The sequence below is a fragment of the Xenopus laevis genome, chromosome 6L, assembly GCF_017654675.1.
Source record: "Xenopus laevis strain J_2021 chromosome 6L, Xenopus_laevis_v10.1, whole genome shotgun sequence".
Classification (NCBI taxonomy): Eukaryota; Metazoa; Chordata; class Amphibia; order Anura; family Pipidae; genus Xenopus; species Xenopus laevis.
The window spans coordinates 121586822-121610323 of NC_054381.1; the positions used below are offsets into that span (position 1 = coordinate 121586822).

Sequence of the window (23502 nt, forward strand, 5' to 3'; positions counted from 1 at the left end):
AGAGCATGGATTAGTGTTTTAGAAGTTACTTGTGAAAGAAAGGGGTGTATCTTGGCAATATTGAGGAGGAAAAAGCAGTATATTCTGACAGTGTTATTAAAATGATTAGAGAAGCTGAGACACTGGTAAGGATGACTCCCAGGTACTACTTTAACTGGAAAACTTCATGTTTGGTTTGAAAACTATTGTGTGAATTGCTGATTACAGCAGTGTTGATTTGTACATGTGCTTTCCTGTCGTACTTCCAGTAATATCTGCATAAAACTATACTTAATGACTATGCATTTTCATTATGGAATATGCCCTTTTGTACCTCCAGAGTGATTTAATTAGTGTTAGATACTATATTCAGATACTATTTGTTACCAAAATGTAGATTTCTTCTTTTCACCGCAAACTTTATATCAATCCCACACACTGAGAGAACTGTCAAGTACTGTATCTGTCAAGATTTGCAGGATCATTGACACTAAGTATTACTAGGCTTCAACCAAAGTATTTCTATTTCAGGGATTTGCTTTTTTTCCTTACCTTGCAATAAGAATTCAAGTATAGCAGCATTCCTCTATTAGTGGCTTGTTTTATTAACTTTTAACTTTTGGAAAGACTACATTGCTGGATAAGCACTGTTAGAAATGTAGCTCAGAGGCAGCCTATGTGTATACAATATAACATGATACTGACTGAACAGCTTGTTTGCAAGTTCCTGTAAATACATTATAGCACGCAGGGGCTCATACTCTAATTGTTGTTTACAGTGGAGTAACTATAGAGAACAGACCGTGGACGAACAGCCGAGAAGGGAGTGTGGGAGGGAGGATGGGTGGGCAAGAGGGAGAGAGGATGGGTTAGTGAGAGGAAGGATGAGCATAATAAGGTTGAATTGCAAGCTGTTTTATTACAGAGGAAACAAAATAATTTTTAAAAAAGTAGAATTATTTGCTCACAGTGCAGTCTATGGAAAATGGCCTTCCCCTAATTCAGAGCATTCTGCATAATGGGTTTCCAGATAATAGACCCCATACCTGAACTGAACTAGCAATGATATAATATTAGGGCTCCTCCTTTAACATTTAGGGGCACATTTATCAAGGGTCGAATATCGAGGGTTAATTAACCCTCGAATTCGACCATCGAAGTTAAATCGTTCGAATTTGAATATCGAATTTGAAGGATTTAGAGCAAATACTTAGATCAAAGTAAAAATCATTCAATGAAACGATAAAATCCTTCGAATCGAACGTTTCGAACGATTTTTAACTATCAATCGAATGATTTTTCTTCGATCAAAAATAGGTTAGAAAAGTGATGGGGAAGGTCCCCATAGGCTAACATTGTACCTCGGTAGGTTTAACCTGCCGAAGTATGTAGTCAAAGTATTTTTTAAAGAGACAGTACGTCGACTATCGATTGGTCGAATAGTCGAACGATTTTTAGTTTGAATCTTTCAAATTGAAGTCAAAGGTCATAGTAGCCTATTCGATGGTCGAAGTACCCAAAAAAATACTTGGAAATTCAACGTTTTTTTCATTCTAATCCTTCACTCGAGCTTAGTAAATGTGCCCCTTAGTCATCACATGCAAACATTGCTGGCATTACAACCCTTGTTATTTTGAAGATGTGAATGTCATGCACTGGTGTACAAGTTTCCAAATACAGTAAACAGGAATGTTATTACCACTGATGTGGTAAATCTGTTAAAAAGAACACAGAAACCCCCATAGCCATATCGATACATATTTAATATGGAAAGAACAGAGTTAAGGTAGATTCAGAGTAGGGTGTAATACATTGAGCACAGAGTCCAACCGTTTATTCAAGTCCTGTTGTTGTGATTAATCTATTTAAAAATGATTTCTGAGTCCAATAGTAATTAACTAAATATTTTCCTTAAACAGCATGACAAAAAAACATAAAGGCACTAATTGAAATGAAAAGGTCTAAAGATAAAAGGCATTTATTTTTAAATACTGTATTATTGTCGATGGCTATTATTTACACAGACAGGTTATGCTTCGATTTACAGAGCTTGTTCATCATTCACATTATGCTGTATGGAGCAAGCTGCAGATTAGGGCTGCTAAAGGTTATTAGTTCTCTACCATGTGGATTTTTTTCTTTTCAGCTTATTAACAGATGACCTATAGCGTGCTGTTTACAACCCTGCCTGATGAAAATTCAATACGGTGTTTATATGTAATCTTGTATTCTCTTTCTTGCATTGAGATTGCCTTTTTTATTTGTCCTCTTATTCCCAGATGCTCAGTCAAATTTACTTTGCTGATAAAATGATTGTACTATTGTCACAGAGATTGCATTTCCATTGACACAAACACACAAATGCATAAACCTTTACACAATTCTACAGTTTATTTTTCCTCTGCTGGTATTTCTATTGTTTAACTTTTGATCTGAAAAGTCATCAGTTGACCAGGCAAAACATTGAATGAATCAGTGAGACTAGCTTGAACTCATTATTGTAAGGGTCTAGGGGTTCCTTTTGAAAAATATAATACCATCTGGGGTACATGAGGAGTTAGGTAAATGATGTGAGTGGTGGAGGTATGATGCAAACAGGGCCGGTCCTGACATCATCAGAAAGAACATTTTGTGAGTAGGGCAGGTGATTGGGGGTAGTTGGAGAACTGGGAGAGAGAACTAGAGGTGTACCATGGTGGATTAGAGTCAGGCCAGGGATGGAGGACTAGCCATTAATTTACCAAAAGGTACATTAATGGCTAGGTAAATTTGTTATACTGTCCCTGGCCTTGGCTGGTATTTTATCAGCTAGGCCAGTGAAATACCTGTAATATCTGTATTGTTAAGATTTAACAAGTGGTTTAGCTGCTACAGTGAAGTAAAGAGTGTTATTGTTCTCTATGCTATCGAATTCTATGTGCTTCCCCAACTAGCCCTAGGAGGAGGTTAAATGGCCCAGATTGTACCTGAGCAACACAAAAACTAAAATGCCCTTTGTATAAACATTAATACATACTTCCAGTGGCAGAAATGTATTAAAAATACATGAGATTGAAAGACAACATTGGCACATGATACAAGAGTTTTTCTTTGTTAAAGGAGAATGTAAGGTTAAAACTAAGTAAGCCTTATCAGAAAGGTCCATCTAAATATACCAGTAAACCCCCAAAGTAGTGCTGCTCAAGACCCCTGTCAAAAGAAACACTGCATTTCTTTCCTTCTATTGTGTACACATGGGCTTCTGTATCAGACTTCCTGCCTTCAGCTTAAACCTCCTTGCCCTGGACAAGAGCATGCTCAGTTTGCTCCTCCTCTCCTCCCTGCTGTAATCTGAGCCCAGAGCAGGGAGAGACTCAGGCAGGAAGTGATGTCACACCATGTTAATACTGCAGCTCCTATCCTAAACAAACAGAGAGTTTCTAGAGCTTTTTACTCAGGTATGGTAAAATATTCTACAGAATAAATAAAGCATTCTAGCTTGTACTATTGCAGCTAATCTATTGGCAATAAAATGCCTCCGTAGCTTTCCTTCTCCTTTAAAGGTCCACCACAGTTTTCCTTAGTCCTATGAAGTCTTCTGCATTGTTGTTTTTGCACCCTGCCCTGCTTAGGATAGGCTCAACTGTTACTTTATTTTATATTAATCATTATGTAGTGTGTTGGGTGACGTGATACTGGACTTTTATTTAGAAAAATATATACTATAAAATGAATTGAAGCATTTAAACAAATGTGGAGAAATATAGTAAGTCTGCATATTAACAATATAAGTATAAATGCATTTTATATCAATTGCAGTAGTATTCCCTATACATGTAAAATACATAGGAGGTTTGGTATCACCAAAGCTAAACTTCTTTATGTTGGACCTTTGAGGATAAGGGGTTCACTCTCATGAAATAAGGCAAGCTTTTACAAAGAGATTAGATACCTTCTTTATTATGTCTGCTATATAAATGATGATGGAAGATCAAGTTGCGTTATTTTCTGTATAAGTGCCGGGCAATTCTTGAATTTCTTTAGGATTAATTACCATACTTTTGCCACTGTGCTATTTATGTTGTTATGCTAAAGATACTATTGTGGATCAAATGCACAAATTTAGAAATACTTAAATGAACATTAATAAGGGAAACATAGAAAGTGAGAAAGTGTAATAATGCATAGACAGCATCCTGCTACAACATAGTTTTTTTTAATGTCTTAATCATCCATTTATAAACCATAGTTTTTTTTACTGAAATGGAACACATGGTTTGATAAGCAAACAACTTGGAAAGTGCATTAAGGGATAAATACACATAAAAACATTTCCTAACAATCTGTTATTTCCGCTATTTAAAAGCATGTTTGTTTTTGGAAGCTTTAAATAGTATAGCCCTCTGTTTGTTATCTCTGGGTCCCCAGATGTTACTGGACTACAACATCCAACATGCTTTTTGTCTTTGGTTTTATATTGAAAATGTTGGTAGTTGTAGTCTAGAAAGATCTTCTAACCCAACTTTAAGAAACAGAGCATTAATCATATTGAGGCAAAATTGTCAGTATTGTGGTTCAGGTTTATGTTTATCTTTTCATTCCTTCAGTCTCATTGAAACATGTAGTAAAAGACACTCCATTTAATATTAAACTGCATTTAAGGTAACTTAATTGCGATGTGCTGTGTATTGTGCACAAAGTTTAAATGTGGGTCCAGGGCCTTGGCAGAAGAGTTCTGAGTTAGACCCATCCGGCCAAGTGCTGTTTGCAGCATCTAGGATTTAGAGAGATGCTGCAATTAGACAAAGATATTTGTAACTTGCCCTCAAAGATCAGAGACTTTGCATTCTACACCTCTTTCAGCAATTCCCTGTTTTTTCCCCCGTGATTTTGGACAATTATAATGCCATTAGATTTGCCTTAAATTAAATACTTTATAGATTTGAAATCTTTCATATAAAATGGTATTTATTATTGTACCCCCATTTGAAAATAAAACAAATACATAAATACGTAAAATGCTTCCCTAATAAATTACTCCAATGCTTTTATAGTCATAAGATTAAATATTCATGCAGACCAAGGGGTATATTTATCAAAGTCTGAGATCACCACAGTCCACTAGAGTGAAACTCTGCCACTCTTCATTCATTTCTATGGGATTTTTAAAAGAGTATTTATCAATGGGTGAAAGTGAAAGTTCACCCTTTGATATACTCCTTTAAAAAGGCCATAGAAATGAAGCAAGAGGTACGGTATTTTATAATAGCGGACTGTTGCGATCTGTAACTTCACTCTTTGATAAATATACCCCAAGTCTTGTTTTTATATGTTTCCTTTGTATATGAATCCCTTTCTAATCAGGTAAAGAGTAAATTATTATCTTAACAGTACGGGTACTAGTCCTCTGTATCTGTAATGTGTCTCCCTGAAATAGCCTGTTGTCAGGGTTTAGAGGTTTAATCTTAACAAAGCTCAACAATTATTTATGACAACAACACAGTGAGATGATAAAAAGCTTTTGTGCCTTTAATATTATAATAGATATTTCAAGAACTTAACATTTTAGCTTTATCTAAATAAAACAATCATTTCCTGAGCTAGTAGAAAGGCTATACAAAGCCATGTGTTTGTTGAGTCCAACAAATAGGTATTGACAAGGCTAACACAGTAGGCTCATTCACTTTTGATGTGTCATTTTATGGCATGTAAACAAAATTTTTGATCTTATTATTTAGCACATGATAAGGCATATATATTTAATTACATTACACTATTAATAAAAACAATACATTAGGGAATTTCATTAATTTGTGTTGCTGTTGGCCAGGCCAGTGTTCCCCACTTAACTTTAGTGCAAGAATACACTGAGCTGAAACTGTTTTCAGTGAAAGAATAGGAAGGCAACGTTTAACAGGAAATATTGCTCTACAAGTTTCCACCTTTGACTAAATCCTATAGTTCCTAAAATAAAGTCAATTATAAATGAAATCAAAATATTTAGTTATGCTATGTCTTTGATTTATTTAGTGGAATTACCCTTCTGGATTGTTCTCAGACCCATGCAACCCTTGAATTCACAGAGTTTTATAAGGTATATATTAACCAGTTAGCTTCCACCTTCAGACATTTAGGGGGGTCGAATATCAAGGGTTAAATAACCCTCGGTATTCGACTGGCGAATTAAAATCCTTCGACTTCGAATATCGAACGATTCAAAGGATTTTAATCCATCGATCGAAGGATTATCCTTCGATCAGAAAAACCTTGGAAAGCCTATGGGGACCTTCCCCATAGGCTAACATGGACTTCGGTAGCTTTTAGGTGGCGAACTAGGGGGTCAAAGTTTTTTCTTAAAGAGACAGTACTTCGACTATCGAATGGTGGAATAGTCAAACGATTTTGAGTTCGAATCGTTCGAGTCGAAGTCGTAGTCGAAGGTTGAAGTAGCCCATTCGATGGTCGAAGTAGCCAAAAAAACACTTTGAAATTCAAAGTTTTTTTTCTTCTATTCCTTCATTCAAACTTAGTGAATGGGCCCCTTTTGTATTCCTAGCATCCTAAGTGATCATTCTGCCCCATAACTTACTATAATAAATAGGGGCACAACAATCCATCCTGATTTTCACTTTTGGAGGGCTACATGATAATCATACCATGTGTAATACAGTTTTTAAAATGATAATGTTTTAAAAAGCACCAAGATAAGAATCTAAACCTAGGGGCATATTTATCAGGGGTCAAATTTCAAATTGAAAAAACTTTGAAATTTGAATTCAAAAAGACCAACCAACCGAAAGTTGTAGGTTTTTTTTGGTCGAATAGGTCAGTTTTTGAATGAATAGGTCCGTATTCAGCCGAATTTGAATCATACAAATCGAAGGAATAGCACATTCGATCGAATACGATTCAAAGTTTTTCCCAAAAAAAAAAGTCCACCAATTGACTCCAAATTGGTTCTAGGAGGTCCCCCATAGGCTAAAACAGCAATTCGTCAGGTTTTAGATGGCGAATGGTTGAAGTCGAATTTTAAAAGAGACAGTACATGATAAATTTCGATATTCAAATTTTTTACTCAAATCAAATTTGGACTATTCCCTAGTACACAAAAAAATAGCTCAAAATTCAATTTTTTTTCATTCGAAAATTCACCTCGACCTTTGCTAAATCTGCCCCCTACTGTTACATTGAATTTTAAAATTAGAGTCCATTTAACTCAGTCAAGCACATTGGATTTTAGTCAACCTGTATTGGCTCTGCAGGAAAACCAAAATTTACATACATTTATTATTGATATATGTATTTATCCCTGAATGTTTAAATATCTTTTTGTTGTTTGCCATTCGGTTCCATTTCTGATAGTATATCTCTGTTTCAGGTGGTATGGATAATACTTTATATCCTATGGCTGCACACAAGATGTGAGTTCCTATATCTTTACATGGTGTGGAAGCACATAACATGTGAGTTCCCCATTATTCTTTATTGCCAATTGCATAGATGGATTTATATAGTAAATAGCTAGATATTCCAACCACTTATTATTATTATACTATGGCAGCTTTTTTTTTTTAAAGATTTAGTAGTTCCCCTATTACAATAACAACGATTTTTCAAGTATTACAGAAACTAGCTTTATTGTATCATAAATCATAGTGTATCTTTACCACTATGAACTTACTTTAATATTTCTATACATATGGATGAATACTGAAGGAGAGCAGTTAACAACTGACCTTTTTGAAGCTACAATATTTCATTTGGTCCCAACATCTTCCTTTGGCTTGACCAAATAATATAAATTTATTTTACATATTTTTGAATCACATGGTAATTACATGGTAATTTGAATATTCAAAGAATATCAGAAGTCATCAAGGACCTTGTGGCCATGTAAAGGCTTGATACCATAGGTCAGATATCCTCTAATAATATTGAATTATTCTCTAAAATAGAAAGGAAAGTGTATTGGTAGTTGAACCATATGGAAAGGGAAAGTGAAAGAAACATCACAACGTGGAAAGATTCAATGCTGATGTTGTAGCAAGGGGGTGAGATAGAGATGATGCTATCATAGATAGTTTCACTCACAGTGGTACTTTGGTTGCTGCCTAGACCCATGTGGATGTTAAAAATATAAGTGATAGAAGGCAAAGGCAAAATACCCTTAATACTCAGGCTTATACTCAGGATTACTAACCATGAATGCAGTTTTGCGGAATGGAAATGTCATGGTCTCATGTTTCATAAATCAGCAGAATGCATCTGATGCAGGGCTATTGTTTATTTTTAAAAAATACATAACACCATATTTATTTTGGCCTTGGCATCACTGGGCAAAAAATTAGCATAACACCATAACAACACGTGCAATCTCTCCTATATTTTCAACAATTTACTGTTGTACCCATAGTACAAGAGAAAGTGTGCTAACGTACTTACAACCTCGTTTTTACTTACTATTGGCCAGTACAATGCTCACTTTGTGAGTTCTTTCCCTCTTCTGTACATCCTTTCTTCCCTTCTTCTGTAGAGAAGAATGAATGTTCCATTGTACAGCCATACCTAAAGTTTTTCTTCTACAGTAGCATAACCATAAATAAAAAGGGCTCTTAATGTTTACTAATAATTTTTTAATACTATATTGTTGCTCTTCATTCAATCAATCTTCATACAATCCATTTATATATTCTAAACCCAAGTATGCCTTAAATATAATTTTGCAGCAGTCTACCACTGGGTGGTGCATTCAGCAGAAACAAACATTTGTGAAAAACTGCCAAAATCCTTGGAAAGTGGCAATGGCTCAAGCCATCACTAAAACCATACCTCTTATCATTATTGTCACTACCTCCAGATTAACAACAACAACAACTTGGTGCAGGCTGGCTGCACAGATTTCCTAAAGTCAGAATAAGACCTAAATACACGTAAGCAGAATAATTTATATATGATACCATTAATAATAAAATAGAGAGACCTAGTTGCAGTGTTTGCCAACAGTTTGGCTTTTATGGTAATCCTATATATATTCAAGAAACAAAATACAGTTTTATAAATAATCAAATCAGTAAAATTAAAATAATTTTTCAAAAATGTTATAACAGTAGCTGATTCTAAATGACTTTTAATATGAATGGGAGTTTCTTTAATATATACTTTTTACATAAAAAGATGGATTAAACTTCCAGCATTTAAAAGTTATGCTGTTCCTAACTGCATAAAAATAGTATAGATGCTCTTCAGCAGGCAAAAACATTAGTATTGTGTTCAATGCATATAACATGCCTTTTAGAGAAAACATGTTAAGACCCAGACTGACAGGGACTGCTGTATTTGCCATACAGCAGTGTTTTATGATGGGCCTATATGGGGTTGTTTGGACTTTTGCATGCCTAAAATGCCAAGCACTCAATATCTCAATCTAGGCATGAACTGTGTATCTTTATTAAATTTTGCATTGCTAGACACTAAGGGGCCCATTTACATGCTCGAGTGAAAGATTAGAAGAAAAAATACTTCATATTTCGAATGGTTGAATATGGCTACTTCGACCATCAAATATGCTACTTCGACCTTCGACTACGACTTCGAACCAAATCAAAGTAAAAATCGTTCGACCATTCGATAGTCGAAGTACTGTCTCTTTAAAAAAATACTTCGACCCCCTAGTTCACCACCTATAACCTACCGAGGCCAATGTTAGCCTATGGGGAAGGTCCCCATAGGCTTCCTAACAATTTTCTGATCGAAGGAAAATCCTTTGATCGTTGGATTGAAATCCTTCAAATTGTTCGATTCAAAGGATTTAATCGTTCGATCAAACGATTATTCCTTTGATCGTTCGATCGTAGGAATAGCGCTAAATCCTTCGACTTTGATATTCGAAGTCAAAGGATTTCAATTCGGCAGTCGAATTTTGAGTGTTAATTAACCTTCGATATTCGACCCTATGTAAATCTGCCCCCAATTAGACAAACATTATAAAATACTCTGTATGATCCATGCTTTATGCATTATTCCATACAGAAGTTCACTGAATTTTTATATGTTAAGGAGAATTTTATTAATGGGAGAAAACTCTCAGAGTACAATTTGGCACAATTGTGTCTATTTGTATGGTCTTAAAAAAATGAAAAGAATTGTAAGGATATATATTTTTTTGCTGTTTTACCATGCGTGTTCTGTATTACATATTTACATTATTATAACAGGAGATACTATTTAGTGCATAATTGTACTGTATTTTTAAGTATTTTTTCTGGTACTAGCTCTCAACCTATTTACTTAGTTCTATCCCCTCAACTGCCAGGGATGGGAAATCTATGGAGTCCATATTGACCTTAGCACATACTTTGTTATATTTGTTATATTTTAACACACTAAACAGGGATGGGGGTTTAGGGCAAAGACCCTCTAACTAAGGAAGAAACTAAAAGTGTCTGGACACACACTTATATCTCAAAAGGGAACCTAATTTTTTTTCTATTCTACCACTTATTATTCATATTATTTGAAGATAATAATATAACAAACTTAAAACTTATGAACTTAAAAAAATGCAAACTTCCTATTGCTTTTTAACTGACTATACACGAGTTGGCCAATTTATTTATTTCATAAAGAGTGTTAGTTTAATTAAAAGACTGCTATATGAATAGACACAACTCAGAGTAGCCAATACCAAAAAGCTTTTACTGCAAATCTGTACAAAAATAACATGAACGTGTCATTAAATAGGCTGTGAAGTTATATTCATATAACTTTAATATAATATTGTAACTTATAAACATTTGTTTTTATTGTTTTAATATATCCTTGCCTGCAAAAAAATATATACTTGTTATTTTGCAAATGCAGCTACTCAAATTTTAGAGATTTGGCTACATTTTTTGGACTACCTGTGAATTGATATACAGTCTTTAAATTCACTCCATTAACTTTTCTGTTTAGATTTCTGATGCTCACATTCCCAAACTACATTTTAATGATACAATTTTAACTAGTTATTATGCTCGTAACTCTAATGAAATAGAGGTACAGTGTTTCTGTATTCACTGCCAAAATGCTTAGTCACATTTATTATGTTGGAAGAAATATACATCCCTTGGCATGTATATCTATACCAGAGAAAGTACACAGATGTCTATCTGATCTAGTTACAATATAAAATAGAATTCATGACCAACAAAAGAATCACAGCTGAATCAACTGACAAAGACATTTTAATTATCAATGGGAAATAGAAAACAATAAAACGTGATTTGCTGTTTTGTCCTTGAAGCAAATTCAGACAATGGAAATTTACAGGGAAACATATTATATTAAACATTTGTCAGAAAATGGGGAGGGTGTGCAATAAAATACTTTCTTGTCAGTACATATTGACAAAAGAGACAAAATAATTTTGACAGAACATATTAATACTATAACTAATCTTTAAACTTTTGTATTTTATGAAGCAGTTTAGAAGGTTGGTGAAACCTTTATATTTCTTTTTAGACTTTAAAAAACATGAACATTTCTCGTGTATATCTCATAATGCCCAGCAGCACAAGGTGAAAAGAGAGGTTTTTTTTCTAGAGACAACCAGTAGTAACAATTAATATTCTGTATGTGAAATCAAAGCAGATCAAAGTAACCTTTGCAATACCCTTGCAAAAACTTTAAGAGGATGATGTTGATTTACCTCTGGAAAGAGAAACATCTTGGGGTCTATTTGTTAAATCTCAATTTTTCTGGTCAAGGTTTATAGGGGGAAAACTTGAATTTTTCATGGAAAAAAATACTAACAGATTATTATACCACAAAGCTGCTAAATATCAGAATCTGAAAATATGCCATCTCAAACCTGTCGAGGTCAAGTAGAAGTCAATGGCAGATGTCCCTGAAGTTGTTTCTTGACATTATGATTTGCACTGGATAATCCGTGAAATTTAGGGTTTTCAGGCCGACAATGCGAAAAAGTTTTCGCATCTATAACTCGAAAAAATCTAGTTTTCGGAGCGTCAGTCATACAATTCAAATTGATGCTCAATTTTGTTGTGACATTTTGCTGCTCAGATTTTTTGGAGAAAATGTATTAATAAAAGTGTTAAAATCATGGAAGGTAGTTTGGTCAGTTTTGTTTTCATAAAACAATGAGATTAATTTGAGTTTTATTAAATGTGCCCCCTAGTCGTTTGACCTTTTAAATAGCAGTCTTAAAAATATCTAAACCTAAATATATATTCCCCTAGGTCAAAGCATTCCAGTGAGACAATTTCTTGGTTTATGAATGTTGCACACTGTCTTCCAAACTTGATGTTTAAAATCGAATTCTCACTTTCAAAGTTGATATCCTAAATTTACATTTTTATTTCATGTGTTTATTTTATTTTTTATCTACACATGTCAGTAATATATAATAATAGTTTCACTAAGATAATAAGTAGCTATATTATCATAACATGACCTTCTTATATTTCTTTTGTGTTAAAAATGATGGACTGTAATTTCATTGCATGTGTTGTTCTACAGGTGCAAGTCTTAAGAAATGCTGGAGAAGAAGTTACGCTGACAGTCTCATTTCTCAAAAGATCACCAGCTTTTCTAAAATTGCCATTAAATGAAGATTGCTCTTGTAAGTACTAATTAATTCTGTTAAGTGATGAGAACAAGATTAATATTCTCTAAAACCTAATTTCAACTTCTAGTGGCCTTCGATACCAATCTAGTTTAGAAGCTCATGGCCGGGGAAGCTCAGTGAGTTTAGCTGTGGTTATACATGTGCCACTAATCTTGGTAGGCTTCTTTTTATTTCATGTTTCTCCCAACTGCTCTCGGAATCTTATGTAGACCTGTTGAAATAGTGCAGAATTTAAATACATCCCTGTACTTATTTAGCCATAAATACAAGTGGGTTCAGGTTCTCGGTAGGGATGTAGCGAACTGCCGATTTGGTGTTCGCGAACACCGGCAAAAAATGCGAATGTTCGCGAACAGTTCGCGAACTTCGAACACCCGCTAAAATCGTTCGATCGAACGATCGAAGGATTTTAATCGTTCGTTCGAAGGATTTTCATTCGAATCGAACGATCGAAGCCATTCGATCGAATGCTTTTCATTGGATCGAATGCTTACAATCGTTCGAACGAATGGAAATCGTTCGATTTTTAGCGGTCGAAGGAATTCGAATGGTAGAATGGTCGAACGATCGAACGCGAACTCAAACTGCGAACGTTCCCAAAAGTTCGCGAACATTCGGCGGACGCGAACGGTCGAAGTTCGCGCGAACTAGTTCGCGGGCGAACAGTTCGCTACATCCCTAGTTCTCGGTTCCCAAACCGTGGGGGTATATTTAGGTTGTCTATGTCTGTTCCAGATTATCCTACCAGCCCTTCATAAAGGTCAATTAGACTTGGGGTGAAGACTGATTTCATGTCTTAATAGTCTTAAAATTATGGCTGACGGGGATAAAGCAATAGTCTCATATATTTGTAACCTTGTTATGAGCTTATTATGGTCTTATAAAGATCTTAAAACAATGGTTCATGGATATGTGGGGCAAATGGGTACACTGTATGCGAGGATAAGCATGCTGTGTCGCTGTATTTAATTATTAGACATCTACATTTTTATTTTAATATTTTATTAAATATTAAAAGAATAAACCTAAAAATTCTAAATATTAAATTATTAAAACATACTTTCCAAATAATAGCATTCTTTTAAAAAGTCAGCACTGGTAAAATGCAAATCAGCAGTTCTGTACTCATGAGGGGTGGCGAGGGGGAAACACATTATGTACTTAGGTCTACAAAAGCCCTGGAATGCAACCCCCCACAGTGCAAGATAATAACAACTGTGCAACTTAAATATGAAAAAAGTTCTGTTAATTATGCTCTCCCCATGATTAAAAAATATAGGAAGAAGTACCTATCTGATGGATTCTTACATGCAATTATGAAGGTTTTTCTTCCACCGCTAGATTGCGGATACCTTCTTTTGTCAGCCAATGTAATACTTTGTTCTGTTAATTATTTCAAATACTGTATGTGTGCTCTGTCTGTGTTTGTGTTTAATATATATATATATATATATATATATATATATATATATATATATATATATATATATATATATATATATATATATATATATATATATATATACACATACACATTGTAGCATGGTTGGGAAAATCATAGATGGAAAGTATATCCCTCCCAGAATTCTCTATGAAGCAGTGCAGAGGGATGTGAAAATGAGGCTGTGAGTAGCAGGGAGGTGATTAGCCTCATCTGGAGTAAAAGGTGGGCTCTCATTAGGCTGCTCTCTGCCCTAGAGAGAGAGAGAAGGGAGAGCTACTGGAGGGCTGTGTTAAAAGTTTGCTTAGTAACTGCATGTTACCTGTGTTCAAAGCATAAGGACTTTTATTGCTGGGCACAAGTTTCCAGAAAGAGACAAGTTATCTGGTAGCAAGGACTGGCTACCAGCTACTGCCTTAAGTGTTTGGGGAGCGGCTGCTTCCAGGAGAAAAGCACAAGGAATCTCCAAAGGACTGTGAGTTAACAGTTAATTTTGTTTGCTGGACTTATATTGCCCCAGTGGGAGACTGTGGGACCTTTGGGAAAAGGACATTTTCATTTATCAGTACAGCTGGACTATTTTTGTTTACTGCCTTCCCAAAGGGTATGAACTGTTATGTTGCTGTTTAAGCTGCTGTGTTAAATAAATGCACACGTGATATCAGCTGGAAACCTGTGTACTGTCTACTGTCTGTGTGAAAGGAGTTGCTGCTGCTACTACCTAAAGAGCCATTCCCCCACAATTGGTGGAGAATGCGGGCAGCTCCTTAAAGAGACAGTCATATTAAAGGATTGTTATATCAAGCACAGTAGGGTGACTTTCACAGAACATTGCCAATATGGAGGAGATTCTAAAAGAACTTGTAAAGTCCAATGCTCAGCAGCAGCATGCCAATGAGCATCTGCTGCAAGCCAATGCTCATCAGCAGCTGACTAATCAAATACTCGCAGAGTCTGCTCAAGCAGCTTTAAAGGAACAGCAGGCTATCAACAGTCAGCTTCTAAAACGGATCGACACTATGGAAAAGTTCCAAAGTGGATCAAGAGAGCCCGTCTCTGTGTATAAAAGAGTGCAAACCTCTTTACAAAAGATGACATCAGAGGATGATGTGGAGGCTTATCTCGCCATATTTGAAAGAGTGGCAGAGCGGGAAAAACTTTCACCTGACCAGTGGGCGGGGGTGCTTGCTCCCTTTTTGTCCGGAGAGTCGCAAAAGGCTTATTTTGATTTGAATCCTGAGGATGCCCATCAGTACCAAAAGTTAAAAGCGGAAATAGTGGCCCGGTTGGGAGTAACCCTGGCTATGAGGGCCTAGCGGGTACATGCCTGGACATTTGATGTGGTCAAACCTGTAAGGTCTCAGATGTATGACCTAATACATCTTGTCCAAAAGTGGCTACAACCAGAGGAATTAACTCCTGCACTAATAGTGGAAAGAGTGGTCCTGGATCGTTTTCTCCATGCTTTACCCATTCGGCTGCAACGTTTTGCAGGCCAAGCTGATGCAACTGATGCTAACCAGATGGTGGCCCTGGTGGAGCGGTTTCTTACCACAGAGGATTTTCTTCAAAGTTCAACTGCTAAAAGTGCTGGCCCTAAGAGTCAAAAGGCACCGGGTATAGGTAAAGACATACCAACCACTAAAGGGTGGAAAGAGGCCCCAAAAGGTGGAAATGGTTCCATGACCAAGCCATTGAGAGGGCAAAGCCCTAAACCAGACCTGCAAGTTAGGGATAGAGGACAAGTAATTTGTTGGCGCTGTCATGAGCCAGGGCATATGGCAGCCAGTTGCCCACTTACCCTGGAACCCATGGATTGTAGCACTGCACAACCACATTTGTCCTTATTTGCTAAGCCTGTGTGTATTGCCCAACCTGGTGCAGAAGTGGAGCCACAAATGTGTACCGTCAAAGTAGACGGGCAGGAAGTTTCTGGCCTTCTAGACTCTGGAAGTCTGGTAACTTTGGTTCATGCAAGCCTGGTAGACAAGCAGAAGCTACAGTCATGCCAGATGGGAGTTATTTGCATACATGGGGATGTTAAAAACTATCCCACAGCTTCCCTCTCTTTTGAAACGGCTGGTGGAATTTGCATTCATGAAGTGGGAGTGGTAACAAATTTAATGCATAATGTTATTTTGGGACGTGATTTTCCTGTGTTTTGGGACTTATGGGGTAAAGTAAAAGGGTGCGAGGAGGGAAGTGTGCCTCCAATGTCTATTTCCCAAATATGTCCTGAATCTTTAGAGTCTAATCTTCCCATATGTCCTGAGCCTTTAGAGTGTTTTTCCCCAGGTGAGGCTGTAGGAGTGGCCCCAGATAAAAATTGCAATTTCCCTTTAGAGGTCTTGGTAGGAGAGGATGCGGAGCCTGAACTTGATCTGCCTGATCTACCCATTTCTCGGGATAATTTCGGCACTGCCCAACTAAGGGACCCCACCTTAAGTAAAGCTCGGGAACAAATAAAGGTTGTAAATGGGGTGCCCCAGGAACCAGGTGCTGATAAAATATTTCCTCATTTTGCAATGGAAAATGATTTACTGTATAGAGTAAATGAAGTACGGGGTGAGAGGATAGAGCAACTGATAGTTCCCCAAGCCCATAGACGTACAGTGCTGGATCTGGCACACGCCCATGTGTTAGGGGGACATTTGGGCTATGAGAAAACGAAAGACCGGGTGTTACAAAGGTTTTACTGGATTGGGGTACACCGAGAGGTAAAACAATATTGTGATTCCTGTCCCATTTGTCAGTTAACGGCCCCAATGCCACATTTCAAAAGTCCCCTTATACCCTTGCCTATAATTGAGGTACCTTTTGACAGGATTGCCATGGATCTGGTAGGCCCTCTAGTCAGATCTGCTAGGGGACACCAATATATCCTTGTTGTACTTGATTATGCCACGCGGTATCCCGAGGCAATTCCACTAAGGAACGCCTCAGCAAAAAGCATTGCCAAAGAGCTGGTTCTGATGTTTACACGTACAGGGATCCCAAAGGAGATCCTCACTGACCAGGGGACACCCTTTATGTCAAAGGTAACAAAAGAATTGTGTAAGTTATTGAAAATCACCCAACTGCGTACCTTAGTGTACCACCCCCAAACAGATGGGCTGGTAGAGAGGTTTAACAAAACGCTAAAAGGCATGTTAAAGAGTTTGGTAGCTTCGGATGGTAAGGACTGGGATGGCCTTTTACCTTACCTCATGTTTGCCATACGGGAGGTGCCCCAAGCTTCCACTGGGTTCTCTCCTTTTGAACTGGTGTATGGTAGACACCCAAGGGGTCTCCTGGATATTACTAAGGAGACCTGGGAACAGGAAGCCACTCCCTTTAAGAGTGTAATCGAACATATCAGTCAAATGCAAGATAGAATCGAAAAGGTTATGCCTATTGTACGGGAGCATTTGCAACAGGCTCAGGAGGCCCAGTCGAGGGTGTATAATCGCTCGGCTAGGGTGAGAACCTTTAATCCGGGGGATAGAGTACTGGTTCTTGTTCCCACAGTAGAAAGTAAATTCTTAGCAAAATGGCAAGGTCCTTATGAGATTGTAGAGAAGGTAGGAGAAGTTAATTACAAGGTTCATCAACCTGGGAAAAGGAAACCCTACCAAGTGTATCATGTAAATTTGATTAAGCCCTGGAAGGACCGCGAGACCCTTGCGGCTGTAACCTTCCCTAGGGAAACAGCAGGTAGTTTGGTTCCAGAGGTAAAAATATCTGAGACCCTGTCGCCAAGTCAAACCCAAGAGGTAAAAGAGTTCTTACAAAGAAATAAGGATGTGTTTTCAGAGTTGCCAGGGCGAACCAAGGTGATTAACCATGACATTATGACAGAACCTGGGGTAAAAGTAAACTTGAAACCATATAGGGTGCCTGAAGCTCGCAGGCAGGCGATCTCAGATGAAGTTAAAAAGATGTTGGAGCTTGAGGTAATAGAAGAGTCATGCAGTGAGTGGTCTAACCCCATTGTCTTAATTCCTAAACCAGATGGCAGTCTCCGTTTTTGTAATGATTTCAGAAAATTAAATGAAGTCTCTAAATTTGACGCATACCCCATGCCCAGAGTAGATGAGCTGATTGAGAGGTTTGGCCCAGCAAGGTATATAACCACCCTTGACCTTACAAAGGGTTACTGGCAAGTTCCCTTAACTGACAGGGCCAAAGAGAAAACTGCTTTTTCTACCCCTGAAGGGTTATTCCAGTACAAAGTACTGCCTTTTGGTTTACATGGGGCCCCAGCTACATTTCAAAGGCTGATGGACCGTGTTCTTAAGCCCCATCATAAATATGCCTCAGCCTATCTTGATGACGTGGTCATCTTCAGCACAGATTGGCAAAGTCACTTACCCAGAGTCCAGGCTGTTCTGGATTCAATCAGAGCGGCTGGTTTAACAGCCAACCCAAAAAAATGTGCCCTTGGGTTAGAAGAGGCCCGTTACCTGGGATATGTAATTGGAAGGGGGGTAATTAAGCCCCAGATACACAAAATTGAGGCTATACAAAACTGGCCCCAGCCACTGTCAAAAAAACAAGTAAGAGCTTTTTTAGGAATGGTGGGCTACTACAGGAGATTTGTGCCAAATTTTGCCACTATCGCAGCCCCACTAACAGAGTTAACTAGAGGTAGAAAATCTGCCATGGTTACATGGAACCCAGAAGCAGAGACAGCATTCCAAAATCTAAAAACTGTTCTCTGTAAGTGCCCAGTTTTGATTACCCCTGATTTCAACCGCGAATTCATAGTTCAAACAGATGCCTCAGATGTGGGACTAGGCGCTGTTTTGTCCCAGGTGATCAGGGGTGAAGAACACCCAGTGGCCTACCTTAGCAGGAAGCTAATGTCAGGGGAAAGAAATTATGCCATTGTGGAAAAGGAGTGTCTGGCCATTAAGTGGGCTCTAGAAGCCCTAAGGTACTATCTCTTAGGGCGTCAGTTCAGGTTAGTGACTGATCACGCTCCTTTAACGTGGATGGCGCAAAACAAAGAGAAAAACGCCAGGGTCACCAGATGGTTTCTGGCACTACAAAATTTCAAGTTTGTAGTAGAACACAGACCAGGGAGTCAACAGGGAAATGCTGATGCTCTCTCTAGGGTACACTGTCTGGTGGCCAAGTGTGCTCAACCCAACAAGTTTGAGCAGAGTGGGAGGATATGTAGCATGGTTGGGAAAATCATAGATGGAAAGTATATCCCTCCCAGAATTCTCTATGAAGCAGTGCAGAGGGATGTGAAAATGAGGCTGTGAGTAGCAGGGAGGTGATTAGCCTCACCTGGAGTAAAAGGTGGGCTCTCATTAGGCTGCTCTCTGCCCTAGAGAGAGAGAGAAGGGAGAGCTACTGGAGGGCTGTGTTAAAAGTTTGCTTAGTAACTGCATGTTACCTGTGTTCAAAGCATAAGGACTTTTATTGCTGGGCACAAGTTTCCAGAAAGAGACAAGTTATCTGGTAGCAAGGACTGGCTACCAGCTACTGCCTTAAGTGTTTGGGGAGCGGCTGCTTCCAGGAGAAAAGCACAAGGAATCTCCAAAGGACTGTGAGTTAACAGTTAATTTTGTTTGCTGGACTTATATTGCCCCAGTGGGAGACTGTGGGACCTTTGGGAAAAGGACATTTTCATTTATCAGTACAGCTGGACTATTTTTGTTTACTGCCTTCCCAAAGGGTATGAACTGTTATGTTGCTGTTTAAGCTGCTGTGTTAAATAAATGCACACGTGATATCAGCTGGAAACCTGTGTACTGTCTACTGTCTGTGTGAAAGGAGTTGCTGCTGCTACTACCTAAAGAGCCATTCCCCCACAACATATATAGATGTATCCTCTGATCGGGTTAACATTTTACCAGTACTTCATAAGTAATCCAAGTTATGCAGGAAATAGTGTCAGCAGCATCTGCTGGAGAAAAGCCACAGGCTTATAAGATGTGACTGTGAAAATAATGTTTATTAAAAAAATTTGTACTCATGCATGTCACCCAGAGCAGTTGATTCATAAGGCTCATTTATTGCGCTCAACTTGTAGAAGTCCATGACTGATTTAGCTATAACAGTAAAATGAATAAGAAAGCTTTACCAGCAAACATTTAATGTACAATGGATATCCTGTCCCCTAAATGACGTGCAAGTTAGGGTGGCGGAAAGTAGGACATCTACCTGCGCCACACCTGCTTCTCATGAATACAGTGCTGCCAAATGCCAGGAAAACTATATTCATGGGGCACATGCAGATTTTTACCATACATTTTAAAGTGCAGAGACCTGCAGCAATTCAGAAAAGTTAAGATGCAAGATTGCATAAAAAACTTTGCAGTTTTCATATATTTTTTGCACGTTGTACCTGGCCTTGCATTTTGTAAATGGCCCCTTCTATTGCTAAATGTATAATCTGACAAACCGTATTTAAAGTATTTATTAGCTATCACAATTCAGAAAATGAATTGCTGCAGAAAAGTAAAATGTCTAAATAATGATTAAAAATACTAAACTTTTGATGGTTACTTTACAAAATTACCATTAATTTTTATGTTTACTTTCACTTTTACATCCATTTTCCTGTGCCATCATTGTAGCAATTTGTTGTAATATAAAAACTAAAGTGTTCCATAGATGACCAGGGCCGGATTTACATAGCGAGCACCCCTAGGCCTGTCGTCACCTATCCCCTACCTATGACTATTGAATGGGTGAATGGAGTGCTCGTCAAATCTTTTTCTACTGACTGTCACCTATCTCCTTACTTTAATTCGCTCTGAGCCAATGTAGGTGTGGATGGGCAGCATGCCGCCCCGTAAAATCTTGCCACCCTAGGCCTGGGCCTTGGTAGCCTTTCCACAAATCCAGGCCTGTAGATTACCCCCTTGCACCTGTGCGCTCTGTGCCTTTTGTCTGATATACTAAGCTGTGCACAACAGGAAGAAGGACACAGTATGGGAGCAAAGATACTCTAGGCACAAGTGCTTATTAAATCTTCTCTTCTTGGTCATATATCTTTAGTAAATGAGTCCTTCAGCATCTACTTCAACTGCAAACCATGTTGACAACAATATAAGTAGACCTATTCCAATATTAACCAGAGATATCCCTTTTTTATTTAGGTGTACCTTGTGACCAAAGCAGTGGCACATCCTCTCCTCTCTGTGACAGTGGGTTACATCTCAACTACCATCCCAACAACACGGTAGGAATATTATAACTGCAATAAGGCCAGTCATATAGTAGAATTCATATAGAAATAATCCTATTTGTCTCTGTGTCTTTCCATGATCAGTTGGATCGTTGCAAAAAACAGTTAGAAAGTACATTGTATAGTTTTAGTTGTATTTTAAGAAACATACCAATTAAGACATTTAGGGAGTTATTTATTAAAGTTTTTGAAGTTATGTTTTTGGTCAAAAATAACATTTTCTGGTTAAAAAAAACTCACATTTTTGAGATTTTTTTTATAAAAACTCAATTTTTTTGAGATTTGTTATACCCTGACCCTGGAAATAGCTCAAATCCAAAAATACACCATCTTAAACCTGTCAAAGTCATGTAGGAGTCAATGGCAGAGGTCCCTTGAACCATTTGAAGATGTTGATAGCCTTCATGATGTTCAAGTTTTTTTCAAAAAAGGGTTTTGCCCAAAAACTCGAGCGATTCGAGTTTTGTTCCTCTGAAAACTCAATTCGAGTTTTCAGGTTTCGCAACTTGAACTTGCTGAATTGAGTTTTTTCCATTCTAATTGTTTCTTAAATGAGAAACCATTCAAGTTCATTTGAGGTATAAAAAAAACTCTAGCATTCAACCTTTGATAAATAACCCCCTGAAAATGTAACTGTAAAGCGAAGGACTACAGTGTTGCTTGACAAAGTCTAGGATTTATTGTTGGCTCTAATGGGGATGTAGCTGGGTTCAAGCATAAATTAGTTTTTTTTTTCTCATTATAGATTCTCATTTTCATATTTCTATAAATATGTTTAAATTACAATATCTTATTATTTACATTTATTTTTGTAAATGAGGGATGGTTCTTACAAAATGGGATAGGTATGTGTTACTTCTCCTCTTATCTAACTGACAAAACGGCAAACAGGGTTGCTATACTGTAGCTTCCTATGGGTATTTCGATAATTAATGCTTTCTTTGAGCATATTTACTCTACTGTACACAATGAATTTTAAATGAAACAACTCAGATGCAGTTGAACTGCAGACTTTCAGCTTTAATTCAGTGGGTTGAACAAAATGATTGCATAAAAATATGAGGAACTTGAGCTTTTTTTTAACACAATCACTTTCAGGGGCTCAAAAGTAATTGGAAAAATTAAAAAACTGAAAATAAAAATTTCATTTCTAATTCTTGGTTGGAAACCCTTTGCTGGCAATGACAGCTTGAAGTCTTGAACTCATGGACATCACCAGATTCTGGGTTTCCTCCTTTTTAATTCTCTGCCAGGCCTTTACTGCAGCGGCTTTCACTTGAAACAAAACAACACACCAACACAATCTGCACTCTCAATCTCCTCCATCTTTGCTCCTGGTGCTGCACTTCATGCTGTATTTCAAGTAATCACTTAAAGATTGTGTGCACTCCTCACATTAATTCTCTTTTTATTCCAATATGTGAAAATACATACCATTAACATTTTGGGTTTTGGTCTAAAAGCTCCCAACTACAAATCCATAAAGTTACACAATTGAAAAATGACTACACCCTTGTGTCCCAAGCCCAAACTGATACCTTAGCAACCCATAAATGCAGGAAAGGGGTTTGAGATTAAAAAGCCAATTTTGTGCATTGACAAATAATACAGAAGTAAAATTTTTTAAAAATACTATTTATAAGGTGGCAGATAATTTATGTGCTCAGTACATAGAAATGTATTTGTAGTTGAAAGACACGACACTTGACACGCAATTGACACGACACCTCTTTACTAATCCTCCCCCTGTATATAAAGGGTGGGATAGTGTTCCTTAACTATAGGGCTGAAGCACTTTCTCAATAATCAGACTCTAAGGTATACAGGAGTTTAGATGGTGATCCTGTATGGTTATTTAAAGCTAAAGTTAGCATTAACCAACAATAAGATAACAAAAGCTTTGTTCGATTTTTTGCAGCAAACACACCCAAGGCCCCCTATGCTATATACGTTACCAAAAGTGCATAAAAGCTTGACAACACCTCCTGGCAGGCGGATTGTGTCTGCCACAGACAGTTTATTACATCCTTTAGGAATAGTTTTAGATCAAGTGCTGCAACCAGTAGTGCAATCTACTGCTACCTATTTGAGAGGTACGCCTCATTTTTAAAGTGCATCAAGGAACTGACTTTGCCAAGTGATGATAAGATAGTGTTGGCTACCACTGATCTGGTAAGCCTGTACACAAGTATACCACATGAGGCAGGATTGAAAGCCATTGAGAAATCTCTTCTAGAGCAATCGGTATCGTGAACCATCTGTACAATTATTTTATCTTTATCAGAGTTGTGT

The 23502-nt window shown here is 37.5% G+C and overlaps 1 protein-coding gene across 2 annotated transcripts in view; it reads left to right on the forward strand.

Annotated features, from left to right (window-relative positions):
- The window catches only part of sntg1.L (syntrophin gamma 1 L homeolog), a 279613-nt gene that overhangs the window by 208643 nt on the left and 47468 nt on the right, over positions 1-23502 (forward strand). For both annotated transcript variants that reach the window (XM_018267984.2, XM_041566421.1), the window contains 2 exons: positions 12478-12580; positions 21122-21204. In XM_018267984.2, the coding sequence (XP_018123473.1) occupies positions 12478-12580; positions 21122-21204 (186 nt within the window). The remainder of the gene's footprint in view (positions 1-12477; positions 12581-21121; positions 21205-23502) is intronic.